Below are 18,151 nucleotides of genomic sequence, written 5' to 3' on the forward strand. Positions count from 1 at the left end.
AACAATGATAACACTCACTGTTGATCCTCCAAAATGTTGGTCTGTGACACCGCGTCGCCTGCGAGCATGTTATGTTGCGCAGGGTGAACGAGGGAAAAATGATGTTACATACCAAGAGGATGCCCTGAAAAACGATATCTTCATGATAAGATTGAGAGAGCTCGATGCAAGAGCAGGGACTGCACGAAGAGCGGTCGATGACAATGATGACGAAGATTGCGGGATTTCCTCGTACAATGACTTGGGTGCATACTGCAAAGACGAGAACTATGTCCTCAACTCTGTATCTCACCTTATTTCCCCGCATGTACACGAAGGTAGGGAGCATTCGGTGGATGGATCAATTCCGGCCAGGACGCAAGGATCTCAGATTGCACAAGGGCACGATATTCTGTATGGCGAAATTTCGCGCATGATATACAATTGCAAGTTGCAGTCTTCTGTGCATGCTTTCGACGATAGTCGAGGAGATAGGAATACGAGCCAGTCATTGAGTTTCCTCGATAGCTTTCTAAGGTGCGCTGTGTCAATATTTAGAATCTCCACCACTAGTTGTACGATCCATTGTTCTCAATGACAGGACCGTCTCAGCATCCGATCAGACCACACTGCACAGGCTCTCTGAAAGATCTGAATGAGGCAACTCACCATTTAGGCCATCCGCGATCACGCTCCATGTACATATTCCAGTTGATTCGTAGCATATTCAAGCACTTTGACACTGTGGTCCGCTATGAGATGGTGTTGGAATCTGGGTGCGGAGCACAGATGCGAGAGGCCCCGGTGCGACCTGTGCCACCGGCGTGGGAGAGTAGTAGCGCGCGTGTATATAATAGGGTGCGGCTACAATGGGACGGGCCATCGGTTTGGCCCCGTGGAGCCATCTTCTAGAGAGCGGGCGACTCCCGAATTCCTGGCCGCGCAGCGGGCTGGCCGGGAAAGTCAACACAGACGGTTCTTGTGCGCCGCCAGAGACTGATCAGGGCGCGAGTCGGATGAATTCAAACAAGCGTCTAGCAGTTGGACGTATTTGGCCTTGTTTGATTCCGAGGCCAATAGCTTTGACGCCCGTTATCTTCCCACTTCGGCTACGTGCCGTTGTCTTGGCCGGCGAAGGTAGACCTTCGGCTTCTACGACCCTCTTGACAAAATCAACACGTTTCAGGAGGTATTAGTCTTACATTGAAGTCTAATAAAATGCTGGTGCATATATGCGGCTCCCACATAGAACAGACGATGTGGACGTCCGACGATGTGCCAATCGGACAGACTCTTTGCTCGATGGGACAAGACGTATACAGAACTGAGTCTCTGAATTGTTTTCCGAGGCGTGAGCTGTTTTTACTCGTGCTCACGATGGAGGTGTGTCTATAATGTTGGCTTTGGCTGCGCAACAGTTGCTCGTATCTCTCGCCGAATGTCAAGAATTCCATAGTTTCTTCAATACATCTAACTTGAGGTCAGTACAGACTCTTGAGTACATCGCAACATGCTGAAATATGAATCCAAAAAATCGCCATAACTCCACCCGTTACGAAAAACCTAAGAGTCCATTGCTTTGTTGACAGCCTTCGCCCATTCTTTCACTGCCTTCTTCAAACATCTCTCCAGATCCTCCGAAATCGTTCTCAAATCCGTCTCAACATCATCCATGTCTTCACCATATTCCCTCAACACAGCCAGCACGATCGATGCCAGCTCTGGCCCGCGCTTCACGTTGCCTAACGCGCCTCCGGGCCATGCAGGCGATGCAACAGTCCCTGCCTTCACCTTCCTCCAGCAGAGCTCGTGCAAGCGGAACTTGAGCGCTTCGAGCGAGTTGTTCGGAGAGAACGAGATGGGCAGCTGGTCGGAGGTGATTCGATTGGCAATTCCGGTGGCACGAGCGGCGCCTTTCCAGGAGGAGGCGGACCATACCGCGGTGATCTCGAATGGCTGCTCATACATGTCAAAACCCAGCAGTGTGTGAAGTAAGCAAGAGACGAACTCCCGGAATGAACGTCAAGGTGTCGAACGCGAGCGCAACGGGCGCGAGACAGGTGGAGATGACGCCGTTCATAATGGCTCCCTTCTTTGCTGATTTGACAAGGTCCGTAAACTGCTTCTGTACATCTGTTGCGGCCCAGGATGAAGGGTAAACGAAGCGGAGCTGTGGCGGCGTCAGTATGGGTATGAGTGCGAGTTCAGATGGGCTGCTACCTCTTTCAGTTTCTTCTTATTTGGCGTGCGGACGAGGAATTCTATCCGACTATTCTTTGTGGCACTCATCCCTTTCGAGATCAGCTAGCACATTCTCAGCGGATATCTGGCTGATTGAGGCAATATACTCACCCCGACAGCCTTGGCCTATGCAAGTTCTCATCAAATGCATTCGGTGCAGCGATATTATCACTCGCCTTGAATCCCGTTCCCTTCTCACGAGCCTGCTTCTCCTCCTTCTGCCACTTGCGTATCGCCTTGTTTATCTTGCTTTCCTTCTCGCCCTCGGCTGGAGGCTTTAACGGCGCAGCAAGAGGAGCATACATCACGAACGGCGGGATCTTGACATCCTTCTTCACCGGTGCACACAACAACGCAGGAAAGGGTATAATCAACGCGACTGTAGGGTGACTGGCGGCCGGCAGCTCTCCATCGACAGGATCTGCGAGCGACTGACTAGACTCAAACGATGCTCGTTCCCGCAAACTATGGCCTTCGGGAGATGTCGCAAGCCCATACGCGGGTGGTATCTGCTTTTCAGCCATGGTATGTACGTGTAGGAGGATAAGGGAGCGAAATGGGCGAACACAGTAGGAGGATCCATCTTATGAGAGCCGGCGGGAGCGCAGCACTAGCGCTAGCCGACGGTGACATGCATGAAAAACTTTGGCAACCGTTCATTTATGTTATTTAATGCTACTAAAATTTAATAATTGCAGAGTTGCTTGATTTGGGCATACCTGCAAAGGCCACACTCTAGACACAGCCTGCACAGATTTATTTTTCCACGGGAAACCTGATGGGAAAATGGTGAAAATATCTGAAGTCTGGATATGGAAATAGTTTGGAAATCGGGTGGAGACAATTGAATTATGTTACAATTGCTTCACCGAAACATATCAGTATCACATATTTTTGGACTGAAATATCTTCCTTTGGGAAATAGTTTCACTATTGCTGATACGTTTCGGTAAAACAATCGTAACATAATTTAATTGTCTCCACCCAATTTCCAAACTATTTCCATATCCAGACATAAGATATTTTCACCATTTTTACATCAGGTTTCCCGTAGAAAAATAAATCTATGCAGGCTGTGAGAACACATTCGCAGAGCATTTCCAATGGGAATTAATGCCTTCATGTATGACGTCAAGACTCTGCCGCAAGCCCGATCAAATTGGCGCGCAGTTGTCCGCTGACTCAGCATGCTTGTATAAAATATGAAAGTGCTCAAGCGCTCATCGACATCCCTCCTCCCAATTAAACAATCACAGCCTGGGGGTCTCCGTCTGCTTGTGGCGGATTCAGGAATGCTCCAAAAACTCAGGTCCTACTGGGGATGTTTGCGAATATCCGCAAATACAGGCAGTCGAAGACAACAATCCAATAAAGAGTGACAAGCTGCGCAAGTTGAATATTGAGCCTTCACGACTCTCGAATATGACCCTCCTAGAAGTTTGAACACCGAAGCAAGAGCACGCAACAAAAGGGTACTCGATACGAAGAGAACTTGCAGAGCCGCTCCGCGACAATGATTTGTCGATTGGTGTTGGTTCAGTACGTGGTCTTTGGGCACAACGGTCTGTGTGGCATGATGTTGAAACACTCATCAAGACAGCAACTAAAGAGTGTTCTTCCCGAACCACCACAACCACTAACTCCACGGCTTTCGGATCTAGTCAGGGTGCACAGTACTATGCGAACTGCTATCAGTGCCATCATACCCAGCATTCCGCTATCCCAGTGCATCCTCCATGCATCAATGGCTGTGGTATGAATGTCTGCAATCAGTATAACGCAACAGTGGACAGAACCCAGCAAGTGTGGCCTCCTGGAGATGGCGAGGATAATACTTGGTCAACAAGTCTGAGACCCCGATGCATACCTCGGAGCTAGGCTTTAAGGACGTTGTATAATTTGTTACGTGCGGATGGTAGCCGATTCTGGCCCGTGTCACTCACGGACTCGCCATTTGTACCACCGTAGTAGTGACCAAATCCCGACAAGTTTGATTGTTCCAAGACCGAGATATCACCCGTACATTAGCAGCATATGATTCACGTGTAGTAGCTTGATAATCATGTATAATTGTCCGTGTATCGTCCATTCGCGCCTGGCAAGGGGCCAGCCTTCACCGCATCCCTCCAATCCGTGCCCAGAGCATCTCTTCCCGCAGCCTGACAAGCTCCTTCCACGTCCGTTCCTCCCAGGTTCCATCGCCGACATACAGCGCAGCATCCTCCGCATCTCTTGAACTAATCGACACATCTTCAGAGACGATATCCGGGACAGTCTCCACCTTGCCGTGACCTTTGTGACCTTCCACGCCATCGACGACACCATTCGTTGACGATGCCACCGGAGAAAAGGGTGTCTCTTCCGTGTTCTCGTGGGAGATGTCAGCGACGTTTTCTTCAGATGGGACCTTTGGCTGAGTAGGCTTGGCTCCTTGCTCTTCGTCAACAGATCCTTCGTGAGAAGAAGACTTTGCTTCCTCAGCATCGATGTCTTTCTCCGCATTCTCCTCAGATGGATCGGCGGCGGTGGCGTGAGCTGTATTAGCATCAGACTGTTCCTGCGGGGCTTGAGTGGCTTCAGGGAGCGCTGGGTCGCCCTCTATGATCTCCTTGGCGGCTTGCTCCTGCTCCTTCTCGGTAGGTTCTGCTGCCATTGATTGCTCCTGAACCTGCGACTCTTCCGCTACCGCAGATGCCGCAGTCTCTATAGCAGGCTGTACTTCCTCCGGCGGATGAGGGGCAGGCGCATCTCCTTCAGTTGAAGAAGCATTCTCCTTAGCATTCTCCTCCTCACCCACAACAGCAGAACTACCGTGTTTCTCCGGCTCGATCTTCGTCTCAGTAGGCGCCACAGGAGTTGTGTCCACAGGCGGAGGTACTACCATGGATACTGGGCGTGGGCGGGCAGCAGCGCGACGAGGGAGCGGAGGTGGCACAGGCGAGACGCCATGGGTGGCGTCACCTTGTACATTGGACGATTTATTTGCAGGTACTGGAGGGATTTCCGATGCATTATTGGTCGGTGCCTCCGCTTCCGGAGCAGCATCCACTTGCACCGCCGGCAGCTGAGGTTCAGGAGTCGAAGGGCCAGAGGGTGGTAAAGGAATAGCAGCGGGCGACTCCGTGCGCTCCGGAAGCATGGACGTGACGTCCTCAGCGGGAGTGGCAAACTGTTCGGCCGAGTCTGCATGCGAGAGAGCAGGCTCGTCCACTGCTCCCTCTCCGACGATCGGCTCGGACACAGAGAGCGTCCTTGACTTCATGTCTCGCCCTCGGTTGCGCTTTGGAAGTGGCGGAGGGACAGAGGGAGGGCTGTCAGGAGCGAGAGCAGATCGTGAAGGATGCACGGGAGGTGGCTGGAAGTCCTTCTTTGTTGGCGAGTTTGGCAAGGGCTTCTCGTTCTCCTTCGGAGTAGACGGCTGGCTCTCAGCCTCCCTACTGCTGCTCAGCGTTCGCTGCACCGAACCCCAAAATGCACCGATGGCCGTGCGTGCCCGCCGTGGCGGGACCGGTGGCTTCTTATCTGCATCTGCTCCACCACTCGAGGAATCTTGCTTCTCAGAACCAGTAAGGCTGGTCTTGGGGGAGTGATGCGATGGCGGAACGTATGGAGTCTCTTCCCAGATCTTCTCCACGACACCCGTGCGGATAAAGGCCCACATCGAGCATGTCGTACGGAGCCTGTGAAGGCACCACTTGGTGGTGCAGAGTGGGTAGATCGTCGGCCGATGTTGGGCAGAATTCTGCTGAGAGGAGAGGGGCAGTGACACTGGAAGACCGGATGATGTTGTGTCAATGCGGAAGATGTAGATCTGGGTAGGTGGCTCTGACAGAATGAACGATGCTTGCTGCTGACTGGATGGTTGTGATAGGACACCAGGACTGGAAGACATTGTTTGCACCAGTGAGTTCTTGAACAGAGACGATGACCAGGAGTTGTTCACAGTGGATCTGCCCTGAGCGGCGGAGGGTGCAAGCGTAGTTATAGTAGGTGAAGCGCGACCTGATGAAGAGAGAATAGATGTGCCGCACAGAGCGCACGAGATCTGGGTATGCTGAGTACTTCCAGGTATTGAGGGTGAGATCTCTTCAAGGAGGGCGGCCGTGTGCATAGGCTCGACCGTTAATTGACCACTGTGAATCGCCGAGATGACTGATCTACGCGTAAGCCAGTTCAGTGATGGCGCAAGGTCCAAACGGACAGTAGGATCTCTGTGCAACAATCTCAGTGTCCTGAAGATATACAATCACCAAGTTACGCACGAATCCTCCGTAACGAGCCTTGTGAGAAATGGAAGAGGCAGCAGTGTCGACATGGCCGGCGGATGCTGGCTGGAAGGACGAATGGACCGTAAGTGGGAGATGAATGCGATATACTCTTGGTAGGGCATATGTGAGCACAGCAGGCGTGGCCTGGCAGCCCACTCGGGGGAGTGTCCCCTGTCCACCCACTTGCCCTTGCCCATCGTCACCCGCATATCCTCCACCCGCCTGTCCGCGCGCTCCTTCTCCAGTTGCAGGGCCTGCATCTGCCCTTGCAGCAACCCAACCACCTCTTCTGCCTCTTTCAACGCGCGCTCCGTCTCTTCCGCCTTGCGCTCGCTACGTGCGCGCGCCATCCGTGCCTCGGCGACCATGCTGTTTGCCTGGTTAAACAGACTTGCGCTCAGGTCGTCGAGGTCCTTCTCGATCTGCTCACGCGCCGTCTCCGCCTGCCCACGCTGTGCGGCCTCCTCGGTAGCCTTCTCCATTAACCGGTTGAGCTCCGATGTGACGTGGTCCTTCTCGACGAGCAGCCCCGTGTTCAGTGCGGATATATGCTGCGATCGCTCGAGCTCGAGTTCGGTGACCTTGAGTGTGGACGTGCGCAAGTTCGAAGTGGTGACGTGCAACTCATCCTCCAGGTCGGACATACGATCGTAGGAGTTCACGAGCTTGTTGTTAAGCTGGGATACCTGCGAGAAGAGATCCTGGATCTGCGAGCGCAGGGACTGGATTACCATGGCCTGCGCATCTGGATCGTTGTTGTGCCCCAGTAGTTTCGCATCCACACCGTTCACGCCTGTGGGCACGATGTGCATCTTCTCCTCCAAGTAGTCGGCCTCAGCGTTTAGTTCATGCATTTCTGTATCCACGGAGTGCGAGCGAGAGTGTGACGGCGACATGATCGCGATAGTAGAGGGTAGCTGAGACCGTCCGAGGCTTCGGTTCACGTCAAACAGAGTGAGCCCATGCGTTCAGCATGAACAAGCCAGTAGTATGTTCTGAACTATTCGAAGGGCCGCAAGCTTGCACGGGCGAGCACAAAGGCAAACGTAGATGATAGCAAAGCAGAAGTCGCGCTGTGGCGTCGGGCGGCCACGTCGCAGGATTGGTCTCGACTTGGAATTCATGAACACAGTATAACGTTCTTGCAGTAGTTCATAAATTCGAATGTTTATGTACAGATAGATGCTCGAGGACATAAGCAAGAGCATTCGACTCGATAGACATGCCTTCAATTCCATCATCAACATCACCATCACTCACAGCGGTTCCATTACCCGAGACACCTGCGCATTGGTCAGTTCTATTACAGCCTTCGTTATTGGAATACACTCACAGCATTGACGTCTGTGGACGTCCCATCTAGGGAACATACGCCGAGCGATTGAGTCCAATCGTCATATAAAGTGGCCATGATATCCATTCGCCCTTTCCTGATATTGGACTTCCCAGTCAGCAGGATCCGCGCGTCTGCGAACTCGTAGTACGCCGCCGCACACAGACCCAGTGTCTGCGCGGCGGATCCAGCGGTCTCGTCGCAATTGATAATCTCCAAGCGCTCCAACGTCTTCACCCTCTTCATAACTGGCAGCTGGTCGAACGCAAAAGCAATCTTGGCCGAGGTGCTGAAAAAGCGGCGAAATACGCGCAGATGAGGCGATGTAACGATCTCCTGGATTTCCCAGTCATTCATATACGTGTCCATGCTCGTCAGATGTCGCAGATTCCGATAACATCGTAATTTCGATATGTCCAGGCGCCCATGCACCGGCCCGAGGTAAATGGACTCCACTGTGGACGGAATTACCTCCTCGAATCTAAAGAGAAGGTGCTGTGCGACATTGACAAAGGCGAGAGCACGGAGATTCTGGGAAAGCGATAGAATCTGATGCAAGAGCGTGACTGGCCACGCAGTAGAGGCGTAAAAGAGGTCGTGCTCGGCGGCTGAGCTTACAGGCCCAAACCAGAGGTGGTGTACGTATGAGCCGAGAGAGCGTTCGGCGCTGCCTTCCTCGACCTGTATGGTGGAAGCCCTGAGTGACCGCGCAAAGGGCACAATCTGGTCTGAGGATGTGAGTGTCACAGTCGAATATAGTGCAGGAAGCATCCAAAAATGTGCAGACTGGCAAACAAGGCTGAGCTTTGCTGCAGTCCCAGGATTCCGTACGGCGGCAAGGAGAAAGGCTGGTTATTGCGGTTCAGTGCCATTCCTTGTTGAGAATCACATTTGATCATACCCTACAAACAATCGCACCATGAGCGATCTGAATAGAACAGCTTTCGAGCGGAATGGAGACGACTGACTTCACAGATTATCTCCATTGGTAAGACGTGCGGGATCAGACTGCTTTCCGCCACTTCCGCGTCGTTCATCCTGATAGTCCTGACTGTCAGGGACTGTATGAGTAACAAACATACTAGCGCAAACTCACACATACGCTTTGACATTGTCGCTATTCACATCAAAAAGCATCCTAACCACTGAGATGACAGCTCCTCCGCGAGGTTGTCGGTGTGGTGGAGGCAGAAGCGAAGACACGATCACAGAATAGGAGACCCGGGTAAACCATGATAGTGGCCCTTCATCAGAATTTTGGAAAATGTGGAAAACAACAATCCAGTGGCAATAAGCTTATTGATATGTCCTTGCACCTATTTATGCCACTCAGCGTGCACAGAGACAGGATCTGGGTATCACCAAAAGACAAGGGCACCTACATATATAATAATCTATGTGGGTTATTATATTTGTATGAATTTGCGCACGTGGCCTCTAGAGGGAAGGCGAGATTGCGGTTTACGACAGAGCAGCACCACCTCTTCGACAACGTTCATGTCGTCGGCAGAACCGAGCAAAGTTTCTTTCACCATTCGCCGTCCGACGCCTGTCTCTCGGGCTTCCTCTGGTGGAGACTCTGGCTCTGAAGCAAGCTTCAAGGTACCCGCACTGCCCCGACATCTTGCCGGTGGCAGCGGAAGTGCGCCCGGCAGCCCCCTCGCAAGGAGCGCAACTTCCTCTCCGAAGCCTAACTCAAGGACACACACAGAACGCGAAAGCTCGGACGAAGACGAGGAGACTGAGGATGAGCTCGTGACGGGCTTTGATCAGTTTGGGGTGCAGCGGTGTGTCTTCTCACCTTTTTCGAAGGCCGGGTTCTCAACTCACAATAGTATCCTTAATCTAGCTTACATGAAAAGAAGAAGGAACCGCAGGGCCCGTTAGTTATTCCAGCCTTGAAGAACAAAGACTGGCGGGAGCTTGCACGAAAGAGGAAGCAGCTGTATGTGCCTCCCAGCGCTGCGGCGCAAACCGGCGCAGATGGCAGCGTTGGTGGTTTGGGGACTCGAGACATGATCAATTCGGGTCCCCACCTGGTTGGCTTGCAGGTGCACAAGCGCATGAAAGTGGAGGAAGACATGACGATTGATTCGACAGAGGTCAAAATGGAGGAATCAACGACCGTGGAGACCGCAATGGAGGTGGTCAAAAAGGACGAAGAAACCGACGACGAGAAAGCCCTCCGAGTTATTCTCGCCAACGCTAACTCAGATAACCCGAATCTAGAAGGTCCGCACATTGAGGTGATTCCAGCAGCAGTCAGCGAGGATGATGCCTACAAGCAGGATGTCGCCGAGCTTCCCGACCCTGCGACACTCGAAGATTACGAGCGTGTGCCCGTATCGCAGTTTGGCGCAGCCCTTCTGCGAGGAATGGGGTGGAAGGAAGGAACGGCGGCGAGCCGGAAGCAGAAAGGCCCTATCGAGCCATACCTCCCTCAAGCCCGTCCCGCGCTCCTTGGCATCGGTGCAAAGGAAAAGGAAGTCTTCGATGACGGTAGCTTGCTCGTCAAGGGCAAGAAGGGCGGGAAGGGCAGACCGGAGCGCCGTTATGTGCCGGTCATCAAAAAGGAAAAGGAGCGGCGGCCAGGAGATGGCGAGGAGGATAGGCCAAGGGAGCGGAGCAGGGAACGCTCGAGTACGAAGGATATTTCATCCAGGAGGCGGTCACCCTCACCCGAACGCGGGAGCTCGAGGCGACATTCAAGGTCGCCGTCGCCGGAGCGATGGCGGGATCCCGAGCGCAGCCGGCGGGACGCAGACTACGAGAGGGACAAGAACAAAGTTCCTGATACGGACAGAGAAAGAGACAGACGGAAGGGAGATCGTCCTGATTACGAGTCTTCGCGCAGAGATAGAGACCGCAACCATGATAGCGATAAAGAGAGGCGCGGGGACCGCTCGGTAGATAGGTATGCATCCGAAGATCGGCGCAGAGACAGGGACCGCAGAGATCGCTACTGATGTATGACGATCTGCATAATCATTCTGTTGGTATGTGGCCCTTCTCTCAAGTCGGGAGGTCTGATGCCTGCTCCTCTCGTGTAGTTCTATGGCTTTTGCTGTAATCCTTTTGCTATTCATATTACCGCTGGACAAAGCGGCATTCCTGATGAATCCCTATGCAATCAAACCCATTTGCACTTCGGCCCGGCAGCAGCCTTTTCAGACCGTATGGGGCAATTTGCTAGGATCTTGGCCATCGGGCCTTCTACGCTGCATCAATTGCGCTCCGGTAGTCGAGTAGACAAGGAAAGCGTGCAGCAGCTTACATTGATTCATGGAAATGTCTCTTGCGCCTTGTCGTGTGACACTGACTTGCTGCATGCTGTGCTTCACGACAATCCAGAGATTCGGAGGGGAACGTATAAGCATATCGCAGGACACACATGTCTCTTTGTGGCGGCTGTACTAAGTTCGAATTGCAGGAACACCTCGTGTGCTGTAGCGTAATCATATTGCGATAAGTGTACAGGGCATCTGATGATTGAACGTCCGGCGGCATGGTGCGTCGACAGGTTGTTCTTATTTCCATTCGCTTATCAGCAATTGCACGATACTCAGAAGCCTCTTCGCTCTAGGCAGGCGGAGCTGCTAAGATATCAGAATTCAAAGGCCTCAAACCATATATGTACAAGGCATCCACAGGAAGCATGGATAAAGCATCCAGCTGTGCCTCTTGACCACCCTGCGTTTTCTCTCTCTTGTGTCGCGACGGTCAGGATGAGTATTCGGAGGCGGCTGTTGAAGAAGCTCGAAGTACCCAATCAAGGAGAAAGAGCAGCCGATCGATGGCATAATCACGACCTCATGCCCGTCGAGCCTGCGCGAAGGACTTGGGGCCCAAGGCAGTTCATCGAGCTTTGGATTCTCGTCAATATGAATATCTCGGGTTACCAGACTGGTTCATCCTTAGTTGCTGATGGATTGAAGTGGTGGCAGGCAATTATCTGCATCATATTTGGGAACCTGTACGATCCGTTGCGACTCTGTCTCTCTGGCTTCCCTCGCTAATACCTTGCGCGTAGATTGTCATCCATGTTCTGTACGCTCAACTCGACTTCTGGCGCGTACTACCATATCGGATACCCGGCGATTTCGCGAATCGCGTGGGGCATGAATGGCAGTTACTTTGCGCTCGTGAACCGCATTCTGCTTTCAGTCGTCTGGTGTGCGTACTGTTCTCTATCAGGTTCTATAAAATGACGAACCCTTGTCTAGTCGCTGTGCAAGCGTGGAACGGCGGGCTTTGTGTCCTCGTCTGTCTTCGCGCTATCTGGCCACATCACATCGATGCGATTCCAAACCCCTTCCCCTCGAGCGTAGGCATGACTGGCGCGGAGTTCATGTGCTACATCTTGTTCAACCTTCTCTGTGTGCCGCTCACATACGTACACCCACACAAGCTGCAATTATTCTTTAAATTCTGTGCCGTTGTGGTCTTAGTGAACCAGATTGTGATGCTCATCTGGTCGCTCTCAACGATGAAAGGGGGCCTTGCGGGCTCTGCACTGACGACGGATGTCGCGATGGACACCGCTACCCTCGCGTGGACGATGGTGTACGGGATCATGGCCCAGATTGGTGGAATTGCTGCTGGCATCTTGAACGACAACGACTTCACGCGCTTTGCGAAGACGCCTGAGAGACGCGCCATTGCAGCGCAAGCCAGTATGTAGCTCCCGTGTTCATCGCTTACTTAGGCTGATATGCGATTCTAGTATCGTTCCCTGTCACAGCGTTCTGTACAGCATTGTGTGGCATCTTCATCACCGCTGCAACCACAGAGCGATACGGGGAGGCCTTGTGGAATCCGCCTGACCTGTTGCTGGCTGCGCAGAAAGCCGGAAGCTCTGGCGCTCGCGCGTCTACCTTCTTCTGCGCTTTTGCATGGATTATTACACAAATGGGTATCAACGTCCCTGGAAACCTGGTATGTCTACATTTGTCGGCGTATTCGGTCACTAACAGCTGCTGTCCCACTGTAGCTCGCTGGTGGAGTCGACGTTGCCGCGCTTTGGCCCAAGTACATCAACCTCCGACGTGGTGCATACCTAATCCTTTTGGTGTCCATAGCTGTCAATCCATGGCAACTATTAAGCTCATCCAGCATCTTCCTTGAAGTATTGAGTGCCTATTCGGTCTTCCTGAGTCCAATGACGGGCCTTGTGAGTACTATGAACTCCGCTTACTTTCGGATGTTTGCTAAAGGATATGTAGATGGTGAGCCAATACTACGTCATTCAACGACGATATTTCAAGATTTCGGACGTGTACATCGGCGATAGCCGCTCGATCTACTGGTATACCTGGGGGATCAATTGGCGTGCATTCGTCGCGTTCTTCAGTGGCGTTGCACCGTGCATCACTGGTTTCATAGGCGCAGTTTCTCCGCATACAGTCAGCAAGACAGCTGCACGGTTATACGACCTGAATTACGTCCTCGGATTTTGCATTGCCTTCCTCATGAATTGTCTCCTTCATCGAGTATTCCCCGTGCCCCGTCAGGTTGCCTTTATAGAAAGCATGGAGAAGGCAGGGGCGCCCAAGCATTTGGATGGGCTGGAATCGTTCATCCGGGATGTTGAGTCATTGGACGAGTCGGTTGAGCGGGAGATTGTTACTGAGGAAAAGAAGAGAAGCAGTGAGTCCTTGACGTAGATAGATACGAATGTTTGACTTTGTACGCACGTATTCTTTGCCGGCAGGATATGTAGATTGTATGTTGCAGGACGGTTGGTAGCTTCAAAAGCGACACATCGAGCAGGTGATGCCAGCTGTGCAAATGTGATAATACCATAGTACTTCGACTTATGTTTATCATCTCGCCGTGGCGCCGTAGTATGAACAACACGGACAAACCTGTGGCCTGAGAGCGTCAGATTTCACAAAAACTGTTAGCTTTGTGACTTGTCTTGTTCCTTAGAGCTGTGGTGGACGTAGCCTGCGGCCCGCATAATTTCCGGCAGCAGCCAGCCGTCACCTAGTATGATAGTTCACTCGTGGTCTCGAATCTTCAAACGAACTGCGGCTTGTCTGCATCCTTCAAGACGACCCTCGCAGGAGTTCGCTGATATCATGCACCGCAAACCGCTTTAACTAACCTAGTGTGTTCATGAATATTGCTTTGCTCCTCTGCAATAGCCGCAAATAATACCCTTGCTGGGCAGTATGATTACGAATTATCGGTTCTTGTCAATACTACTCGTCGAATCTGTCCGCGGGTTGTGCAGGTGGTCGGTCGTCGGAATCAACTCATTCACTCATGCAAACTCGTTGTCAGCCGGGCTTTTCAGCTTTTCAGCCGTCAAAACAAATGTTGCGCTAGACATGACAATGTTTCAGGTCATCCCACTGTTTGAACCTCCCACGTGAAATCATCAGGAGACAAGCATTGTCTACAATATGCCATCAAAAACAAATTTTCATAACGACGTTTGGTCGAGGTACGTCTGAATCTGATGCATAAATAATGACATGCAGGAAGTACTCGTTTCCCGCCTGGGCCACAAGTCTGGTGGTGACTTGCGTGCCCTTCTCGCTTCTCTTGGTTTCCTCCTTCTCGCTCGTCCAAGGGTGCTTGACTTCTCCATAGAAGCCGGGATGGATCCACAGCGCCGTATGATCAACGCCGAGATCGGTCACTATAGCAGACCAATGCTGTTCACCCGGTCCCATCAAGCCTGCCACCACGATGAATGACTCGTTATGTGCATTCGAGAAGCGAAGTGCTCCGGAAGAGCCGATGCCATTCATAGTAATGGTGTGGATTCCATCGCACTCGGACCACGTCCCGCCGACATGGTACCATACGCTCTTCTCCACAACAGAGAACTTCACAGGCGTCGTGTCGATGATACGGACGCGGATTTTGTACACCATTCTAAAGACGCAGGAATCACATCATGACACCGCGGGGGGTAAGGCAAAGTCGTGCCTGACACGTAAGCACTTAGTAGAGACGCAAGAAGTCCTGAGAAACCGCGTAGTGCGATTGAATCTGGAAGGCTAACATGAGCTGTTGCAATCTTTGAAGAGCTTTGAGCGTACACTTTGCTCAGGATCTGGATTTGGATGCGGAGATGGTCAATGCAATCTGAGCGGGAAAGCTCTGAGTCGTGCGACTCACCGGGGGTACATGTTCATGAACCGCAGTCTTATTAACGTAAGCCGGTTGTGGAAGAAGCCGCGTGATATCAGACGACCACCGGAGAAAAAGGAAGTCTACTTCGGCTACATTCCCCGTCATGAATGCCAGATTCTGTTCGGAACGAGTGTCATAGGCGCTGTATTGATATGTATGTCGGAGCACAGCATACTTCGTGTGTACTCGGACCACAACGGAGATACTGATTTCACCAGATCGGTGACTATCTCGGGAATTGAGTGAATGCTATGGTCTTACATGACTCTGAATCACTATCAGCCACTATCGATGTTCCGATGATCTTACCACTGAAGATGCTTTTCATTTTATAACAGCACGAAACGTGTTCTAAGGGCAGGCTCCTCTCGACTCCCTCACAGTACCATGGCCAACGAGCCCCTACGCAACACAATTCCACTCCTCTCAAACTTCGACATTACTACGGTGGAGTCCACCGAACAGCGCTGCCAGTGGGAGACATTCATTCCCGAAAATATATCGCACGGCAATCCATACTTCGAACAAAGCCGTGGCAGAGTCATATGCGATTTCGCACTACAATCTTTAGGTGGCAAAGTCCTCGACACAAGCGCATTGTATACTCCCCAACACTTCAGACTGCTCCACTGCTCTCGATTCACAAATGACAAACGTGTCTGCATTCATGAATTCACCGACCTCTCTACGATAGCATATAGCGTCATTTCCTACACATGGCGCGGCCGGCCGATGGATCCCGACGAAGCCGCCCGAGATCAGGACCGAATCTTCCATGTACATGGCGCAGAGGATGGAGACCCGATCAGTCTAGATGTCCTCCATCACATTTGTCTCGCGGCGATCAGGGAAGGCCTCTCGTACATTTGGTTGGACAGGCTGTGTATCATGCAGGAGAGCCGAGACGACAAGACGTGGCAGATCGCGCGCATGCACTCCATTTACCGCGACTGTCATGTATGCCTCATCCTCCCGGGAGGGTTGCGCCGGATGATCGGCTTGGAGGAGGAGACGGATTATATCCATCGTGGTTGGACCCTGCAAGAATGCCTTGCACCGCCTCGATCGCTCGTCCTATACAAATGGCATTTAATCAGCAGCTCACGCGGACGAGAAACCACAGGAAGCTTCTTTGACCCACTCATAGTGGTCTCCGGCCAGTCTGCGACATCGCCGTTACTCGAACTGCTGCAGTCCGCTATCAATCCTCCAACGATCCGTGTCATGGGAGATTGCGGCGAAACCAAATTCAAGCCAATCATTGATATTTTTGGCTCCGGTGGCGCACTATTCACTCTTGTAGTCGCCATCGCATCCGAGGAAGACGCGAAAATGAAGAGACAGGCAATCTGGCGGAGTGCGCTGATGCGTACGTCAAGCCGTCCGGTCGACATGGTGTTCAGTATCATGGGCTTGTTCGGCGTGACGCTGGACACGCGCGTATTTCGCAAGGACGATCGCTTAGGCGCGACCGTAGCTCTTGGCAGAGAGCTAGCTCGTACAGGCAACACTATCGATTGGCTAGGCGCAGGTCTGCTGCTTCCCCCTTGTAGGCAGCTCAGCAGCTTCCCAGCGTTTCCGATAACCACAGTCTCAGGAAAAGCGACGCTGTCGACAATTTCCGGTATACGAGAAGTTAGCACGTTCTACAACAGCTTTGAAGGAATGCAATGGCTTTGCGACTTACCGCTGGTGGTCTCCATGGATGACGGAGGATACACTACCATCCGGGCTCAGACTCTTCGCGTGTTGTCCCTGACGGCGGGACCTGACGCAAACCAGCCGCACTTGCGCACGTTGAGCACGAACAGAGGGACCTATAGTTGCAAGATTCACGACTACAATGAGATGAGTCTCTCTGAGACTAACCGCCATGATGACTTCATTCCTGCTGAGAATTCCAGGGTGTTGATGGTCAACTTGGGAGAATTGAAGCAGCCCACTATGGCGTCATTCGCCCGATTTTTGGATCCGTGGGCAGGACGGGCAATATTAGTAAAGGAGCATGCACCAGAGAGGTTTCATCGCATCGCTTGGTGCGAATACAACACTTACAATGCCCGTAACGGTCTTTTTGAGGAGGCATGCGGCATGGACGATGTGTCCATAGGAGGTCCTGATCCTCTTTGTGATGTCCATTAGCTAGTTATGTGTGTCATAGTAGTCAAACATTTGCGCTCGAAATTTCGGTATGTTCACATGACATCTTACAGAGCGTAACAGCGGCTTATGTGCCTCGCCAACAAGCGTAAGTATAATTAGCTGCGCTAAAGGAGGGTCAGTGTTTGAAAGATATCTCACAGAGCAAGGTTTTTGACCTCAGGCCCTAGAGTCTCCAGGAAGCCAGCTCAGTGGTAAACAAAAGTATCACCATTGTTCTGTGGAGTTGGTTCAAGGGGGTCAGAGGACTACTGCACCGTGCTTATCGGTGCCAAATACGATACCCTCAATCTTTGCATGGCAAAGTGATGAAGGCGGCCACCAGCGTCTCGGATTGAATTGTGATGTAGTCCGTACCACACTTTCAGCAATTGCGAAACAAGCTTAAGACTACTGTTGCGTGCCCGTCCAACCACATGAGACTGTGAACGTGAGATATCGCAGTGCCAGCGATGTATCGTGTCGGTTGAAGCTGAAGGCTGAGCGCTGAAAAGTTAAAACTAACGCCTGAACTAGTAGTGACTAGTAGTCCCGTGACATCTTCTTCTGATTCTGCCACTACCTACTCCGCCGTCGATGTAATCACCCTGCTCAGCACTTGTACAGCTCTACGTTAATTATTCTCTAGATGTGACAGCCCGTCAGACCGTTTCGTACTGCTTGAAAGGATTGTCGTTTTACACCGTGTGTATGCGATTACTTGACCGAGCGCGCCGGGGCTCTGGGCAAGTTATCATCGACACAGGGAGCGTATGACGCATCATCAACCAACGGATCCCCATGCTGCCGCACAAATGAGAGTAAACCGGGTTTGAAACGCTGTTGACTGCAGTTCATTATGGCACATCGCTATTCTCCAGGTGATCGTTTTATCTCAGTACGGCTGGTACTTCTTCCAATAGACGGCTTCGTGCTAGATCCGTCGTTTTCCATCTTAGGGTGCAAGCTTCCTTGCTTTGCCATTTTCATTCAAATGACTCCAGCCAGTCCGAAGTGGACGTCGGAACGTTACACCTCCCGAATA

At 52.0% G+C, this 18,151-nt stretch overlaps 9 protein-coding genes across 9 annotated transcripts; 5 read left to right on the forward strand and 4 right to left on the reverse strand.

Annotated features, from left to right (window-relative positions):
- Nucleotides 1-1,409: 1,409 nt before the first annotated feature.
- On the reverse strand, nt 1,410-2,818 carry LAESUDRAFT_728775 (uncharacterized protein). Its single transcript, XM_040909509.1, has 5 exons — nt 2,397-2,818; nt 2,332-2,346; nt 2,200-2,283; nt 1,988-2,149; nt 1,410-1,935 (listed from the first exon to the last, which is right to left on the reverse strand). Exons 1-5 carry the CDS (start codon nt 2,742-2,744, stop codon nt 1,543-1,545), a joined length of 1,002 nt encoding a protein of 333 aa, XP_040761492.1. The 5' UTR covers nt 2,745-2,818; the 3' UTR covers nt 1,410-1,542.
- A 1,515-nt stretch (nt 2,819-4,333) lies between these two features.
- LAESUDRAFT_738103 (uncharacterized protein) lies at nt 4,334-7,384 on the reverse strand (the record flags this gene model as incomplete). Its single annotated transcript, XM_040910854.1, has 2 exons — nt 4,334-6,431; nt 6,483-7,384. 2 exons carry the CDS (start codon nt 7,382-7,384, stop codon nt 4,334-4,336), a joined length of 3,000 nt encoding a protein of 999 aa, XP_040761493.1.
- A 245-nt stretch (nt 7,385-7,629) lies between these two features.
- Nucleotides 7,630-9,037, reverse strand: LAESUDRAFT_728779 (uncharacterized protein). Its single transcript, XM_040909510.1, has 4 exons — nt 8,918-9,037; nt 8,790-8,859; nt 7,822-8,670; nt 7,630-7,771 (listed from the first exon to the last, which is right to left on the reverse strand). The coding sequence occupies exons 1-4, from the start codon at nt 8,956-8,958 to the stop codon at nt 7,745-7,747; spliced, it is 987 nt and encodes a 328-aa protein (XP_040761494.1). The 5' UTR covers nt 8,959-9,037; the 3' UTR covers nt 7,630-7,744.
- A 257-nt stretch (nt 9,038-9,294) lies between these two features.
- On the forward strand, nt 9,295-10,787 carry LAESUDRAFT_814420 (uncharacterized protein; the record flags this gene model as incomplete). The annotated part of the gene is made up of 2 exons (XM_040914579.1): nt 9,295-9,608; nt 9,671-10,787. Exons 1-2 carry the CDS (start codon nt 9,319-9,321, stop codon nt 10,785-10,787), a joined length of 1,407 nt encoding a protein of 468 aa, XP_040761495.1. The 5' UTR covers nt 9,295-9,318.
- LAESUDRAFT_324378 (uncharacterized protein) lies at nt 10,704-11,198 on the forward strand. Its single transcript, XM_040902019.1, has 2 exons — nt 10,704-10,813; nt 10,872-11,198. Exons 1-2 carry the CDS (start codon nt 10,791-10,793, stop codon nt 11,068-11,070), a joined length of 222 nt encoding a protein of 73 aa, XP_040761496.1. The 5' UTR covers nt 10,704-10,790; the 3' UTR covers nt 11,071-11,198.
- Nucleotides 11,199-11,546: 348 nt separating this feature from the next.
- On the forward strand, nt 11,547-13,484 carry LAESUDRAFT_738105 (NCS1 nucleoside transporter family protein; the record flags this gene model as incomplete). The annotated part of the gene is made up of 6 exons (XM_040910855.1): nt 11,547-11,794; nt 11,852-11,994; nt 12,045-12,494; nt 12,545-12,756; nt 12,812-12,991; nt 13,044-13,484. The coding sequence occupies 6 exons, from the start codon at nt 11,547-11,549 to the stop codon at nt 13,482-13,484; spliced, it is 1,674 nt and encodes a 557-aa protein (XP_040761497.1).
- A 744-nt stretch (nt 13,485-14,228) lies between these two features.
- LAESUDRAFT_683293 (fungal fruit body lectin) lies at nt 14,229-14,891 on the reverse strand. Its single transcript, XM_040905820.1, has 2 exons — nt 14,874-14,891; nt 14,229-14,823 (listed from the first exon to the last, which is right to left on the reverse strand). The coding sequence occupies exon 2, from the start codon at nt 14,703-14,705 to the stop codon at nt 14,235-14,237; it is 471 nt and encodes a 156-aa protein (XP_040761498.1). The 5' UTR covers nt 14,706-14,823; nt 14,874-14,891; the 3' UTR covers nt 14,229-14,234.
- Nucleotides 14,892-15,507: 616 nt separating this feature from the next.
- LAESUDRAFT_625737 (uncharacterized protein) lies at nt 15,508-16,053 on the forward strand (the record flags this gene model as incomplete). The annotated part of the gene is made up of 1 exon (XM_040903332.1): nt 15,508-16,053. A coding segment is annotated over one exon (546 nt), but the record flags the coding sequence as incomplete, so codon positions are not given.
- A 318-nt stretch (nt 16,054-16,371) lies between these two features.
- LAESUDRAFT_728783 (uncharacterized protein) lies at nt 16,372-17,569 on the forward strand (the record flags this gene model as incomplete). Its single annotated transcript, XM_040909511.1, has 3 exons — nt 16,372-17,234; nt 17,286-17,345; nt 17,412-17,569. One exon carries the CDS (start codon nt 16,375-16,377, stop codon nt 17,107-17,109), a length of 735 nt encoding a protein of 244 aa, XP_040761500.1. The 3' UTR covers nt 17,110-17,234; nt 17,286-17,345; nt 17,412-17,569.
- Nucleotides 17,570-18,151: the final 582 nt, after the last annotated feature.

This window comes from Laetiporus sulphureus (genome assembly GCF_001632365.1).
Source record: "Laetiporus sulphureus 93-53 unplaced genomic scaffold LAESUscaffold_37, whole genome shotgun sequence".
In the NCBI taxonomy this organism is placed as follows: domain Eukaryota; kingdom Fungi; phylum Basidiomycota; class Agaricomycetes; order Polyporales; family Laetiporaceae; genus Laetiporus; species Laetiporus sulphureus.